The 16,344-nt window shown below is 46.6% G+C and overlaps 1 protein-coding gene across 2 annotated transcripts in view; it reads right to left on the minus strand.

Moving 5' to 3' along the window:
- Nucleotides 1-16,344, minus strand: part of SGCA (sarcoglycan alpha) — a 45,872-nt gene that overhangs the window by 26,693 nt on the left and 2,835 nt on the right. For both annotated transcript variants that reach the window (XM_053264869.1, XM_053264870.1), the window contains exons 2-5: nt 8,260-8,394; nt 6,504-6,661; nt 3,904-3,976; nt 146-344 (exon numbers count right to left, since the gene is read on the minus strand). In XM_053264869.1, the coding sequence (XP_053120844.1) occupies nt 146-344; nt 3,904-3,976; nt 6,504-6,661; nt 8,260-8,394 (565 nt within the window). The remainder of the gene's footprint in view (nt 1-145; nt 345-3,903; nt 3,977-6,503; nt 6,662-8,259; nt 8,395-16,344) is intronic.

Here is a 16,344-nt window from a genome sequence, read left to right on the forward strand (position 1 = left end):
TACTGTTCCAACTGTGAGGCAATAGTACAAGAAGACTGACCTATAGGAAAGTTGAGCTGCGTGGAATCAATAAGTAAGTAGGAACTTCGACAGTTGTGAACCTCAGTGCCATTCCCATGGTCCATGAGAGGCTTCTTTTCCTTACCCTTCCTTCCGGTTCTCAATTGGCAAAGGTACACGGCCTCCCCGATCCAAGGCTGAGGTAATATTAACAACTGTCAAGCCTTCTTGTTCCCACATGCTGTCCACAGCTTGCCGGAAAAGATCTTGGATATCGGTTGGGAGCACTTCCTCCACATTCCAGTTCTTGACTAAGAAATCAGCTTGATATGGCATCTCTCCATCTATAGAGAGAAGAGAGAAGGAAATGGGACTGGAAAGGGGATGATGGGGCCAAGCTAGGCCTCAAGAGGGGCTTGTGCAGGCTGGCTTCAGTCCATCTATCTCCAGTAAAGTTCTCCTAGTTGACAACAGGATTAGATTTAAATCTCTTAACTCCCCAAAAGAAAAAGTAGAGCTGCTTGAAAATTTCTGTCATTCAGAAACCTATAGGCCTAGAACTGTCTTGAATTGGAGTTGATTATATCATCACAAACTACACCATTAAGGTTTCCCTATATGTCCCTACAGCTGTAGCAAATTTAGTTCAAATCGATTACTCAGTTAACAAGTTAGCCCACTTGCCCCTCAGACATTTATGCATCTGTCATCTTGAATTGAGGTGGATGATATCATCACAAACTGTGCCATTAAGATGTCCCTATGTGTCACTCACTACAACTGTACCAAATTTGGTTCAAATTAGTTAGACGGTTCACAAGTTAGCCCACTTGCACCTCAAATGCGTCCGCCATCTTGAACTGGGGTGAATGACATCATCACAAACTATGCCATTGAGGTGTCCCTATGTGTCCCTACAACTGTACCCACTTTGGTTCTTATTGGTTCAGGCATTGTGAAGTTGATGGGACACACACACACACAGAATGCTGGGTGATCTCATAAGCTTACTTTCCTTAAGGAACAAAGGCTGAAAAGGGGAAGGTTGCCTTCAGGCTTCCTCACTTGACTCTACAGTTTGTAAGTAAGTACAATGCTCCTTCAACAAAGCTCCTTTAAACCACTGCTAACTTGGCAAAGAGGCACCTTTTAACGTGGTGATTCTCTTTATTTAGCAGGGGGAGAGTAACTGGCCCTATCCACCCTCAGCACAGTACCTGCAGTGACTGTTGTTTGTGTCTATCTTATGTTTATTTTTAGACTGTGAGCCCTTTTGGGACAGGGATCCATCTTATTTATTCGTTATTTCTCTGTGTAAGCTGCCCTGAGCCATTTTTGGAAGGGCGGTATAGAAATCGAATAAATAAATAAACAAACTATTTTTCATGGATCCCCATTTGTGATCAGTGCTATGTTTTGATGCCCTAAGCTTTGTCTATATTATGTGCCTATATGTTCTGTACTAGAAGTTATATGAGTAAACTACTATTTTTATAGAAGCTTTTTTCTCTTGAGGTTTTATCTTTAAATATAATCCATTCAGTTTCTTCATGAGAATGAACCCAAGATGCTGTGAAATTCCTGGAAAGAAGCCTTGCGCACAACAGTCTACTGATATAATGTATATAATGTACAGCTAATCTAGATGCTGAGGTATAAAAGGTAATCTGTCCGAGGCAATATGCAGCAATGTGTGAAAACGCTCTACAGTAGCTCCCACAACAATTTTCTATCTGCCTTACCTAAACTCCAAACTAAGAACTGATCAAACCATGGCCTATCTAATCCAGCTTTCCCCCCAAACACCTGCCTACCAGGTGGCCATGGAAGTTCACACATTGGGCATGAAGGCAATGGCCATCTCTTGCTGCTTCTCCTCAGCAGTTACTATTTAAAAGTATACTACTTCTGCCAGTAGAAGTTCATCTAACTTTCCTGGCTAAAAGATTGATACACCACATCTTGGGGCAATAAGTTCCATAAATTAATTTTAGTTATTGGGGGCTATTACATGAGGGGGGGGGGGGACACCTTTCTCTGCTCTCTCTACTCTGCTAAAACATGCATAAACCTCTATCATGCTCCCTCTAGTTGTTTTTCTCTCCAGAACTAAAAAGCCTCAAACACTTTAGCCTTCCCTTGTAGGGAACATGCTCTGCTCCTTTGATCATTTTTCCAGTGCTGCAATTATATCCTTTTGATATGGGATGATCATTTTCTAAATGTGGCCATACCATAGACATAAAAGGAATTTTATTTTCAATCCCTTTCATAATAATTTCAGACACTGAATACATGCAAAGAATCTATGGGTCTCTTTTTTTTTAATCACAGTGTCACATAATACATGTGCTGAAGCTAAATTCCATTTTGTTATCCATTCACCCAGTTTGGAGAGGTCCTCTCACACCTCTTCACAGTCTGCTTTGGATTTCACCTCCAAATTTGGAAACTATACTGCTTAGTGCTGACTGCAGATCATTTTATGAATACTCTGGCTGTGTTCACACAATCACAGCTATCACAATTAAAGAGTTAACCAGGATCACTGAGCCTTATGGAGCCAGTTGTGAGAACCCAAAATTTCCACGCAGCGGGTCCTAGTTAAACTGCTGCAGTTAAGCTGCATTTAGCCAGGATAGATAATCAAGATCTTTAACCAGGATTGCCATGAATGTGTAAATGCAGCCACTGAATAGCACCATTCCCAATACAAATACCTCCCAATAAAGACCATTGGAAGCAACACCATTGCTTACTTTCAGGCATTCTAAAAACTGTCTATTAATTCCTACTCTGCTTCCTGACCTCAAAACCAGCTGCCAATTCACAAGAAGACCTACTAAGAAGAAGGCCATTCACATGACCAAAGTGGGGTGAGTTGGGGGGAAGTCAGAATCCTACCTTCTTTCCCCCCAGATGATCAGAATCTCCGCTGGGCTCCTCTACTCATGTACCCATACGACAGGTGCAGCAGTAGGTCCTGAAGTGGGATCAGGAGGAGGAAGTCCTCTTGTATACCACAATGCACCACGTGAGCAGCCGAGATGCACCCTTTGGCAATAAAGCACAGTGTGCCTCTCCCTGGCCCTGCTTTCCTCTAGACTCTCTTGTAAACATGGCCTCCAGCTCCCAGGAGCTGCAGCAGCTTCGATCACCGATGGTAGCTGAGGTAGGACTGCAGGGGGTTTCTGTCCTACCTCTGTTAAAGTGTGGGTCCAAAAGCTAGGCTACCCACTTAGGCAGGTGTTGGGTAGAGGTGTGTATGAACAGTTCGTCCCAAACCAGTTCGCCTCAAACTGGGGTAGGTTCGGAGGTGCATTGCAGAACGCACTGGGGGCAGTTTGCTCCGTTATCAAACTGGCAAACCAGTTCGGGATGAACAGGGGCCAGGAGCCTGGGTGGTGGCAGCAAGAGCGGGGGGGAAGCTACTTACCCTGGCGAGCCGGCATGGCCACTGGCACTGGCGCTCGCTCTCCCAACACAGCAAGCGCACTCCCCTCAATAGACACTGGCTTGGCAGCAGCTCGATTCTGGCCTCCACATCACGAAAAAGGCCTCTACGTGTGTGCAGAGGACAGAACCAAGCCACCGCTAAGCCGGCAGCTAGATAAAGGAGGGGGAGTGCACTTGCCGCACCATGAGGGCGAATGGTGGCGAGCAGCAGCACCGGCCTATGCTCTGGCCAGCCAGGGTATGTAGCTTCCCCCATACACACACTGCCATCACCACCATACCAGTTCCATGCACACTCCTAGTGCTGGGTAGGAGAGGTTCCCATGGCTCCAGACAAGAGTCTTTACCAGGCTTAACCCTCTCCTACCCACAAAAGGCAGTTATGAGAACAATCCCGATATATTCCCACTAAAAAGGGGAGAGAAACAGTGATCATGAAAAGATTACCTGGAGATGGTACGATGCTTATAATCATTGTTTGCCTCACTGTCTCGTAGGAGTACCTTTCATAGGCCGTCACCTGCCACAAAGAAGAGAAAGAGATTTGGCAGCTCTCTTCCTTTTCAGATCAAAACAAAATGGCAGCCACTAAGGCCAGGTTGATGTGTCAGAGCACAGAAGACAAATTCCAAATTTCTACTCCTCTGTCAATTTGGAGTGGTCCCTTTAAGTCTGTTATGAGGATAACTATCTGGTAACTTCCAGAAAGCTCCACCTCTCTTGCTATTTTTGAATTGGAAATTTTTCTGGAAAGTATTCTGGAACATTTTCACATGCACTTTTCTCATTTGCATAACACATGCATATTTTACATAGTGCATATTTCCCTCAGAAAATTGTACTATGCATATTTTCCTGATGCCCTAAATATATTGTGGTCTGATTTGGAATCTTATTTGATCTATTTAAAGTCATCCTTTGCCAACAGCTAAGGTTCCGTTCTGGCAAAACATCGTTGTTGGCAAATTCGCGGTTGGTGAGGCATTAAAGTCTATGGGAAACAGGGAGTTAGGGGAACCACAACCGCAAAAAGACCTAAAAATAAAGGGTTTTTTAACAAAATAATTGCTAAAAATCACGAAAAATCCTGTAATATTGCCAAGAGTCACCAAGAAGAATGAGCAGATGGAACCTCTGGACATTTTTTGAACCCCCTCAAATCACTCAAAGGCATTTTAAATTGTCAAGGGACAGCAAGTTCAGCAAGGATTAGCAAGGGTCACTAAGAAGAATGAGCAGGTTGAACCTTTGAACCCTCCCAAATCGCTGAAATCCCTCCCAAAGCACTAAAGAACCTCGCCAAACACAGACACAGGTCATGGCTGGCAATACCTGTCACAATTTCCTATTCACATATCCTCAAAACCACAGTTGGTAAAACCGTGGTAGGCAAGGGATGACTGTATTTTTTAAAACAAAAAAACCAAAAAAACCCCACCATGTTAATTTACCACCCCGTATCTCAAAGTTTTCCTGGTAGCTAAGTAGTTGAGTTGAAATATTTGGTTTGGGAGGGAAAAGAAAAAGAGACATTTAACGTCATGTGAATATCACACTGAAACAAATGCAAAGCTTTATCTGGAAAAAAATTATTTTTATTGGAACACTCAATGATCAATAAAACATATATGTACTCTCTCACACAATTCTTAAGGATAACCACCTGAAAAACATTAATTTCAACTTGGTATAAGAAGCTAAGCCAACTAATGGTGAAGTGGAGAAGCAACCTTCCTAGAGAACAACAGGCTGTTGGTTTGAATCTCCACTGGTGTGTTTCCCAGAATATGGAAAACTCCTATATTAGGCAGAGGCAATATTGAAAGGTGCTGAAAGGCATAATCTCATACTGTGAGGGAAATGGCAATGGTAAACCCCTCCTGTATTCTGCCAAGAAAACCACATGGCTCTGTGGTTGCCAGGAGTCAACACTGACTCGTGCACAGTCTTTCCTTTTCTTTCATAAGAAGCTGTCTTATGCCAAGTCAAACCTTTGGTTTTGAGGAGAGGAGAGCTGGTCTTGTGGTAGCAAGCATGACTTGTCCCCTTAGTTAAGCAGGGTCCACCCTGGTTGCATATGAATGGGAGACTACATGTGTGAGCACTGGAAGATCTTCCCCTCAGGGGATGGAGCCACTCTGGGAAGAGCAGAAGGTTTCAAGTTCCCTCTCTGGCTTCTCCAAGATAGGGCTGAGAGAGATTCCTGCCTGCAACCTTGGAGAAACTGCTGCCAGTCTGTGTAGATAATACTGAGCTAGATGGACCAAGGGTCTGACTCAGTATATGGCAGCTTCCTGTTTTCCTGTGTCTATCTAGCTCAGCATTGCCTCCACGGACTGGCAGTGGTTCTCCATGGTTTCAAGCAGGAATCATTTTCAACCCTGCCTGGAGATTCCAGATGCCACTGAAGCTGGGACCTTCTGCATACAAGCAGATCATCTACCACTGAGCTACTGTCCATTCCACTAAGGGGAATATCTTACAACAGACAGTGCTCACATATAGTCACCCATCCAAATGCAAACCAAGGCAAACCCTGCTTAGCAGAGGGGACAACTCATGCTCACCACCACAAGTTTGGCTCTCCACCCTAAACATGCAACGTTTGCCCAGTATTGTGTTGGCATCCGTTCATTGTTACCAATACATTTTATGAAATAATAAATTTGACAAATTGTACAACTCCCTGCCCTATGCCACTGCCACCCCAAACATTGCTACTTTTGATGTCAGAATCAGCAAGTCTGTATGCTGAGTCTGAGAGAAAGAAGGCTCCAGGCTTTTGCCCTGTCAGGAGAACATAGGCACATTTTAGGCTTTGTGTTCAGGGCAGCTGTGGGCAAACTTGGCCTTTCAGCTGTTGTTGACTTATAGCTCCCATCATCCCCAAGTGACTGGGGATGATGGGAGTTGTAGTTCAACAACAGCTGAAAGACCAGGTTTGCCCACCCTTGGTTTAGGAGAACTCAGAAACAAGATGCTGCTTCCTAAACTTAGGCCAATAAGGCTTTCTGTCTAAGAGGGAATTATAAAACACACATACACACCTCAACTGTCTGCTTTCCAATATCTTTGCTTGTGGCAGACCCGTAGAGGTATCCAGTTTGAAAGGGAGTGCGTTGGATGTAGCGCAGCCAGCGGGGCAAATCAGGATGATCCAGAAGTTTGGCGTGGAAGGTGATGGGTGGTGGGATGGGTGGTGGTTCTGTAATATTTTAGACTGAGTTAAAATTGGCCTACTGCAGCAAAGAGAGAGAAAAGGCAGTCATGGAATCCATCTCGCAGAAACTGGTTGTGAAGGAATGAGGCCCAAACCTCCTCTTTTTGTGTTACTGGTTTCTGTACTGCACATGTATTTGCTTGCTCCCTATGTTCTGTGTTTAAAAAAAAGAACTGTGCAGGGTTCAAAAGTTCACTGTTCTACAGTTGGTTTGGGAGAGGAAAGAGTTTTACTGTTTAACCTTTGGAGGAAAGCGAGGGTTTGGTTTGACTGTGTCTGTTTTAAAATAATGGAGGGAACTTGAGTTGTCCTGATTGGTTTTTTGAGAAAAATATGGAGAGCAGGGAGAGAATAAAAAGGAGGCTTGTCTGAAATACAGAGTTGGTTCAACTTGGAGTTGGAGTCTTAGAGAGCCAGGAGAAAAGAGCTGCTGAAATTCAGAGCTGAGAAATCACTGGGAGAGTTAAGCTGATAACTCTCCTGAGAACTGAATTGCACTCAAAACAACTGAAGGAAGAATCTGGAATTGAACCTCCATTCTGGAAAGGACGATCAAGACCTGAAGCTGAGCAAGAAAAAAAGCCAGGCTTGCTGCAGAAACTGATTAGAGGTGATTATAAGGAAGCTCCTGGTAAAGACTTTAGGAGGCTATTCTCACCAGTGAGCAAAACCGAGCTAAGGGGGCCCAGCCCGGTTTTGCTCACTTGTGAGAACCACCGCGCTTGAGGGTGAGCTTGGTGTTCCATGGCGGCAAGCCCGCCTAAGAAGCCACCCCCTTAAACGAGCACACGCTCCATTAAACTCTGTCAAGCAAGCGCTCCTTTAGTCTCCTTTTTCGGATCGTATGTCTGCTGCAGCTACTTCTAGCCGTGGTGAACACACATCAGGGAGAGGGGAGCTCACCCAGCAGCTCTGGAGATCGGGCAAAGGGAAGTGCCGCTGTGTGGTACCCCACCCCTGGAGTCCCAGTAATGCACTGCACATTCCTGGGGTCCCCCTCCCCACCGAGTGTGCCCACTGTGGCTACGAGCAGCCGTGGTGCGGCTGACACACAATTGCTGAAAGTGCGCTAGGCTCACTTCATTAACCTCATTTAAGGGGGAGGATATTTAGGTGAGCTTGCGCCGAGGAACCACTGGGCTCGTCTGCAAGCCCAATGATTTTCAGGAGCAAGCAAAACTGCGCTAGGCTCCTTTAGCCCAGTTTTTCTTGCTCATGAGAATCGCCTTTCTCTCTCTCTCAAAATTGAATGGTGTTTAAAACAAAAAACTATATCTTGCTCTTCCCCCATGTACTCCAGAGTAGTGTATGGGGTTATGTTTACCCTCACCACAACCCTGTGAGGTAGGTTAGGCTGAGAGATAAAGTGACTGGCCCAGAATCACCCTGTGAATTTCATGGCTGATCAGAGATTTGAACTTGGGTCTCCCCATTCCTAGTCTAGCACTTTAACCGCTACACTACGCTGGTTTAAAAGCACAAAATAATATGTGGGGAATGACACCTAACAAATTAATTGTTCATGAGGATGGATGGATGAACAGAGAAACGAAAAGGGAGAGAGGGAGATGCAAATTCCTTACCATAGTTTTTAGTAGAAGAGCTAAAGGCATCCTCAAAGCCCTCTCTTTCCAACTCATGGAGAAAGATTTCCCCAACCACAGCGCGGAGTTGGAGAACAGGAAGAATGGCATCCAGGAACCCACTGAAGAGAAGAACTAGAAGGGTATAAAGAAGACCTGGGATTAGGTTCAAAATCCTGAATCCACTACACAAAAGATGGGCAAGCTCTGAGGCTAGTCTTACACATGGTGGAAACCGGGCTAAGGGAGCCCAGCCCGGTTTCCACCACGCGCATGTGTATCGGCAGCAAGCCCAGAGCAGACTGGCTGGTCGTCTGTGGGGAGAGAGGGCTAAGCCCGCTCTCCCCGCTCACCCTCTCCAGGCAGGTCTCTTTGATCGTGAGACCCACCTCATCATTTCCTGCAGAAGTTTGTTGCCACTTTGGAGTAGAAAACATTATTTTCCAAAATCTGGCACTCACATACGAGCAGTTAGCCAGAGTTAAGGGCGTGCTTGCGCCCTTTACCTTGACTAACCGCCGAGCTCCATAGGCGGATTTGCCATCACAGCACCTCTGGGAGCCACACAGCTCCAGGTGGTTCTTACAGGCAGCCAAGCCCAGGCTTAGCTGCCTATGAGAACAGCCTCTGGGGCTATTCTGACGATCAGCAAAAATCGGGCTAGCTTCCGCTAGCTCGATTTTTGCCAATCGTCGGAACCACTGGGCTCGGCTGTGAGCCCGGTGGTTCTGAAGCGGGTAACCCGCTCAAGAACCCCTGTCCCAAAACCAGGTTTGCGGAGCGCTTTTTAGAATCGTGAGTAGCCGTGGCGCAGCTTCATGCTGCGCCTACTCATGAGTAGACCCCCGGAGGGGAGGTGAATACTGGGGCTTCCAGGGCATACTGGGGCACGCAGGGTATACTGGGGTGCGCAGGGCATACTGGGGCTTCCAGGGGCCACGCGGCCCCCGAGCTCCCAGCCCCCACCGTCTCCGTCTCAGAGCCGGCAATCATGTGGGCAGCTGATCCGGCCGCCCAGGGCTCCCTCCCTGCTCGTGAGCGGGGAGAGCGGCCTTAGCCCCACTCACCGCCCCAAACCAGGTCTCACGGATCATGATACCCAGTCCTCTGTGTTTTATAGCTGCTTCCCTCATAGACAAAAAGAAATCTTATGAAGATGTAACTAAACGTTTATTTAGAAACAACTTCATTTTCTCCTTCTCCTTTCACTCCCTTTTACTTTCTGACTCCACCCCACCCACCCCACCCACACACACCCTACAAGATCCCTACTGGGACAAACTTCTCAACAACATAACATAAAAGATTACTAGATAGAATACAACAGACTAGCAGTGTCTCTCCTTTAACAAAAATCTGCCATGGGGAGGGGTTTTCCAGTCCAAAAAATGCTTTGAGAACTTTGGTTGAAAAGTGGTATATAAATATTCGTAGTAGCAGTATGGGACCACAGCAGCTAAGCAGCTGTGTGAGGAGGTTCTGGATTGGAAGGCAGATTGATTCTTTCGCCCTACATTGTTTTCACTCAAAAAATGTGCCCCCACTGCTATTTACCCCAGCATTACTATTTATTTATTTATTTATTTAACTTCTATACCGCCCAAACTTTCGTCTCTGGACGGTTAACATAAAAACAAAACACATATAAGACTTAAAACAATGCAACAATTTAAAAACAGCCATAGAATTAAAAACAGACAGTTTTAAAAAGCTAAGAAAGCTTGTGCGAAAAGATGGGTTTTCAGGTATTTTTTGAAAATTGCCAGAGATGGGGAGGATCGTATCTCAGCAGGGAGCGCATCCCACAATCTCGGGGCAGCGACCGAGAAGGCCCGTCTCTGTGTAGCCACCAAACAAGTTGGTGGTAGCTGGAGATGGACCTCCTCTGATGAGCTCAATGAGCTGTGTGGCTCATAGTGAAGAAGATGTTCTCTTAAATACCCAGGGCCTAAGCCGTTTAGGGCTTTATAAGTTATAACTAGCACTTTGTATTTTGCCCAGAAACCTATTGGCAGCTAGTGAAGCTCCATCAGCAGAAGAGTGATGTGGTCTCTCTGAGATGACCCAGAGACCAGCCTGGCTGCCGCATTCTGAACCAACTGGAGTTTCCGGACTACGTACAAAGGCAGCCCCACATAGAGCGCATTACAGAAGTCAAGTCTGGGGGTTACCAACAAATGTACCACAGCTTTGAGGTCATTGATCTCGAGAAACAGGCGCAGCTGGTGTATCAGCCAAAGCTGATAGAAAGCACCTCTGGCCACTGCCTCAACCTGAGTAATCAAGGAGAGGTATGGATCCAGAAGTACTCCCAGACTGCGAACCTGTTTCTTTTGGGGAAGTGTGACCCTATCTAGAACAGGTAGATCAAGATCGTCTCTGGAGTTCTGACCCACACAATAAGTACCTCCGTCCTATCTGGATTTGCAGCAAACAGTACAGAAGCCCTATTCAGACATTATGCTGTAAATGCGTATAGCTGTCTGTAAAATGTACATATTTTTGTGTGAATGACTGTACATACATTCATTTTAAAAAATAAAACTGGGTAGAGGTCCTCTTAGATGCAGGATACAGATAGGAAGTGTACTACTATATCCGTATTGAACATAATTTGTGAATACCTATATGTGCGTTCAGAACACTAGTGGAAGAAGCTAGCCAGTGGCCCGTGTTCCTCCCTCCAGTGCCCCCCCGCCATGCTGTGAATGTGGTGCTGGCCAGAATATGCTCCCAAATGGGGCTGCGCGGCCCATTTGGGAGTGAAGCCACACACCCTGAGTCCGACATCAGACTCAGGAGGTGTGACTGGGGCACCAGGCGCGGTCCCTGATTGGCAGCGGCCCAAGTTCTTTGAACCTGTCTGCTTAATGGTGGCCCCGCCCCTGGTTCAGAACTTCAGATATGAGGGTTCAACACATGTGCACAGACTGTACATGTTGAACATACTGAGGTCATTCACACAATCCAAAACTGTATTCTGCTTGGGTTTGAGAGCAGTGTGTGCTCCTAATTTTTGGTTTTGTGGAAGCAAGGTAAGAGGAAAATCTGGGTAGAAGTGATGGTATGGAAGCAAGGTAGAAGGAAAAACTACCCAGGTTTTTCTCTTACGTTGCTTTCACACAACCAACCTTGGGAGCACACACAGCTCCCAAACCTGCATAGAACACAGTGGAGCTCTTCTCATGATTGGTGAGAAGAACTCTGGGGTGGTCTGCAGGGAAGGCAGGTTTTCCCTGCAGGCTATCTCTGTGTCTTCCCGGGGCTGGCAGATCACCCGCCTAGACGACTGGCAGCTCACCTGACAGCTCTGGGTGTCAGGGAGCTGGGACGCTCCATCGTGTGTTGTCCCGCCCCTGGAACTCCAATAATGCACCGCGAGAATGCACAGTGAATTATTGGGATCCACCCCCTGCCGAGTGTGCCAGCTGTGACCCCAAGTAGCCACAGCTGACACATAATTTTAAAAATGAGGTTAAGGGAGCACTCGCTTCCTTAACTTTGTTCTAATGGGAGGCTACTTAGGTGTATTTGCTACCATGCTGGCACCAGGATCGGGCCTGATCCCACTGGTTCACATGCGTGTGCAAAGCCGGGCTGGGCTCCCTTAGCCCGGTTTTGCACACACATGTGAAAAGCCTCAGTTTTTAATTGTGTGAATGACCTCAATATGTGAATGGGGCAAGAGACAAGAAACAATTCCTTCTCAGAACTGTATCATTATCTGTTCTCTTTTCGCTAACTTTTTTAATTTGTTGGTTTTTCATTTAAGAAATTATTATTGCTCTTAGGTATTGCCCATTGCTTTTAATCTCAGAGGAAAAGCAGGATATAAATATGATCACTAAATAAAGATAAACAAATGAATCTCATTGTGAAGTTCAGGTAGTGTTTAAAAGCCAAAAACAAATTTTCAAGTTGCACAAAATCAAAACGAAATTGACTTCGATTCATTCTCCATTTTTTAATTCCAGCTTTGCCAGTTGAATAATTACTGTATGCATTTTGCTTTCATTGTTTTCTGCCTTCCAAGGGGTTTGTGATATCTAAATGGTACATTTAAAAGTCTAAATGTTATAGACTTTTCTCACATTTGCATTCTCCAAAGTAGCTGGTTATTTTTTCTTTGTGTCCCTGGTGGGCATTTGTAACATGCATCACACATGCAAGGCCTGTTTGTGATCTGATTTAAAACATGAATTTTTTGCTGCTTTGTCTTTAAAAGACAGCAGATATCACTTAGCACCTACAGGCTGCACTCTGGTGTCTCTCTTTTTCTCTCCGAATGCGTAGCCTCTTCCATCGAAATGTCCATAACAGCCTATAGGGTAAATACTGTAGAAGCCCCACTACACATTTTATAGAGCAGCCAGGTTATATAGCAGGACTGTGTGAAGCTTTGATGGCTGGAGAGAATTCAGAGGAGATGTGGCTCAATACGGTCACTGAAGCTCCAATTCTGAATTGAGGCAACCAGATGTAAGTTTTGCACAGTATAAAAATGTGTTAAATAAATAAATAAATAAATGGGCAAAACCAGGCTGGCTCATTTCTGATGATTGGGCAGTTTCAGCCCCAACCCCATCTCGCCACCCTCCCCCAATACCTGCAGGTACTTACCTGGCATGGGGAGGAGACCAGAGGGCTCTATTTTTATTAGCCTTCTTTCCAGGAGGCTTATGAGATCACCCGGCATTCCATCTGTCTGTGTGTCCCTATCAACTTGGCAATGCCTGGACTAATATTAAATTGGGTACAGTTGTAGGGACACATAGGGACACCTCAACGGCATAGTTTCTGATGGTGTCACCCACCCCAGTTCAATATGGTGGAGGCATAAGCATTTGAAGCTCAAGAAGGCTAATTCGTGGAACACATAATCGATCTGAACCAGATTTGGTACAGTTGTAGTGAGTAACACATAGGGACACCTCAAGGGTGTGGTTTCTGATGCTGTCATCCACCCCAATTCAAGATGGTGGGTGCATGGACGTTTGAGCCACAAGTGGGCTAACTTGTGAACTAACAAACCAATTAGGACCAAATTTAGTCCAGTTGTAAGGATAGTGAAAGGAAAGTAGGCAGATTAGCTCTAACTAGAATAACTTCTTGTTATCTGAGCCGCAGTGCAGCCCCAGAAAAGAACAAAATTTCCAGGCCATGCTGTGCCTTTCCCAGGACTGCAGGGGGCAAACCACTTTTAGAAGGCATTTTTAAAAGGCATTGCAAAAAGATCCTTACCACACTTGGATAAAAATAAACATAGAGCCATCGTGTCCATGCCTGATATACCCGATGGGGTTGTGGGGAAGGGTGGCAAGAGGGTAAGGGTGGCTGAACTGAAGCTTTGACTCCAAATTGAAGCTTCAGCTCTAAATCTGGACAAAGTGGTGCCTCTTCTTGAAGTCTCAAATCAAATCAGGGGACCCCAAAGCACTGAGGTGGCCCTCAAATTGAAGCAGGGCTGCTTCATACAGCCCTGTTTCCTAGGCACTCCACTGGTGTTTGCTGTAGTAAACACAGAACCAGTGAAGGGGAAGAAATGTGATGAGTCCCATGTTTCTCTGAAGCTTGATTGCAGTTTGCATTCCATGTGGCCTTTTGGCCCGACTGTGTACAATATAGAATACTGTACATTGGCACCAATTGAAGCTTTTTTCATCTTGGGCAAATGTCAGCTGCAAGGTGGCCTGATCTATATTAGCATTGCAGCAGGGCAGATGATTAAACAATCCTGCCTGCCCACCCCCCTAGTCCAGAGGTGCTCTTACCCCTGGACTTCGAGGCTGAAGTTCGGGGCCTCCACATCCCCTGGGATCCCCTAAATCCACATTAGTCTGTTCTGGGTGGTGTGGTCACCTGGTGGAGCATGATTATGCTTAATTTACGGGGGGGGGGCTCCAAAGGCCTTTAGGTCCAGGCTCCAAAATTACCTAGGTGTGCCTCTGTCCCAGTCTACAGGGGTGGGGGAATGCTGATCTGTCTGAGGGGGCATGGGAGTACACCAACTAGCCCCTCCTCCTCCACACCAATGCTACCCTTAGCCACGCCCCCTCTCTTCTCCAGCTTCATTGTTTGTCTGAGGTGGGCAGCACTGAACCCAAGACACTTCCTTCGACTCGACAGGAATTTTTTTGTTTGACCACAAATCGGTTAGTCTTTAAGGTATGTATGCTTCCTCAGACAAACCCTTAAAAACCAGAAAGGTTTTGCTTTTGGTGAAATAGACTGAAGGTAAAAACAAACAAGACAGATCACTGTGAGGCGAGTCTCACGATCAGTGAGACTCGGCCTTAGGGGGATTGCGGGGAGAGCTGGCTTAGCCTGCTCTTGCCGCAGATGAGCAGGACTGCCCACAAGAGTGCTGGCTCCGTTACAGACTCCGTTATGGAGCCGGAAGGGGCTGCTGGAATCGGGGCCATGCGGCCGCTGGAAGTTCCAGGATGCCCCGACACCCCGTGGGTCTCGTAAATCTGTTGGAAAGCAACATTGCTGACAGTACTGACTTATGAACCGCGTCTGCTTGATATAGGGCTCGAGATAACCCGCAGCCAATCAGGCTTTCCTGACTCAGCACTTCTATTGCCTCTCCTGTGATATCTTGCACCTGTGTGTCTCCCACTGAGCCTTTCTCTTGAGATGTCTTCTTAACACAGGTGAAATTCCAGCTTCCTCCTGATCAGTCTCTTCAGCCCTCAGCTGTCCAGATTCCCCTGTCTGCTGATGTTTCCAGCTCAGCTTCAGAGTTTGTTCTCACAGCCCAGTCCTCCTGCTGTGCTTCTCAGCCTGTTCTCCCAACCAGGTCCTCCCGCTCCTCCTCTGACTCTTCTGACTCAGGGGTCTGATCCATGACTGCGGGGCATCCTGAAGAGACCTCCGAGCCCGGGAGGCTGCAAGCAACCTCCTGGCCGGGGGTTTCCTCGTGTGTTGCCACAGCGCAGAGCCGTGCCGCAGCAACACACAACCAAAAAACCTGGGTTAGCGGAGTGCTTGCTCCGCTAACCTGGGCTAAGGGGAGGGGGTTGCTGGCTCCCGTTGCAGCACACAACCACCAAAAAGCAGGCTAGGCTCCCTTAGCCCGCTTTTTGGCGGTCGTGAGAATCACCTCACCAGGTTTGCTAATGTAAGGTTAATAGCAGCTCTGAGGGGTAACTTAGGAAACAATGAGGCTATTCACACGTGCATGCAAAAACAGGCTAAGGGAGCCCAGGTTTTGCACACGCATGTGAACTGCTGGGATCGGGCCCGATCTTGGCGCACCATGGCAACAAACCCGCTTGTGGAGCCTCTCTCCAAAACAAGGTTAGGAGAGTGATCCCTCTCCTAACCTAATTTTTTGGATCGTCTGTCAACTGCAGCTGCAAGCAGCTCAGGGAGGGGAGGGGAATCCCCATAATGCACTGTGCACTCACGCAGAGCCCCTGGTGGCGCAGTGGTAAAAAAACTGCCGCCCTGTAACCAGAAGGTTACAAGTTCGATCCTGACCAGGGGCTCAAGGTTGACTCAGCCTTCCATCCTTCCGAGGTCGGTAAAATGAGTACCCAGAATGTTGGGGGCAATATGCTAAAATCATTGTCAACCGCTTAGAGAGCTCCGGCTATAGAGCGGTATATAAATGTAAGTGCTATTGCTATTGCTATTATTGGAGCTCTGGGGTGGCAGGGCGATGCATACCGGATCCTGACCCTTGGAGCAACTGGCAGCAGCTGGTGATCGTCTGGGTGGGTGATCCGCCCGCCCAGAGACAAGGACCTGCTCGTTTGTGGGAGAGGTAAACTTTTCGAGGCTTCCTCCTCTTGCCCCGTTGGAGCCCTTTCTCTGCTCGTGAGAAAGGGCTCAGTGTGTGGGAAAGGTTTTTAAAAACAAACAAACCTTGCCTAGCACGACTGCTCCAATCAAATTTGGAGACCCCACAGCTGATTTTAGATAAAAATGAAAATGCCAGGAAATCCAACTACAGATTTACCACAGATTTCACTGGTTGCTTCACACAGCTTCTTTTCTGTACACAGTGTTGTTGTTGTTGTTGATGATGTTGTTCCTACATAAGTCATTGTCCCTTGTAATAGTACTTCCTCACTTCTG

This window comes from Hemicordylus capensis, chromosome 6, assembly GCF_027244095.1.
Source record: "Hemicordylus capensis ecotype Gifberg chromosome 6, rHemCap1.1.pri, whole genome shotgun sequence".
Classification (NCBI taxonomy): domain Eukaryota; kingdom Metazoa; phylum Chordata; class Lepidosauria; order Squamata; family Cordylidae; genus Hemicordylus; species Hemicordylus capensis.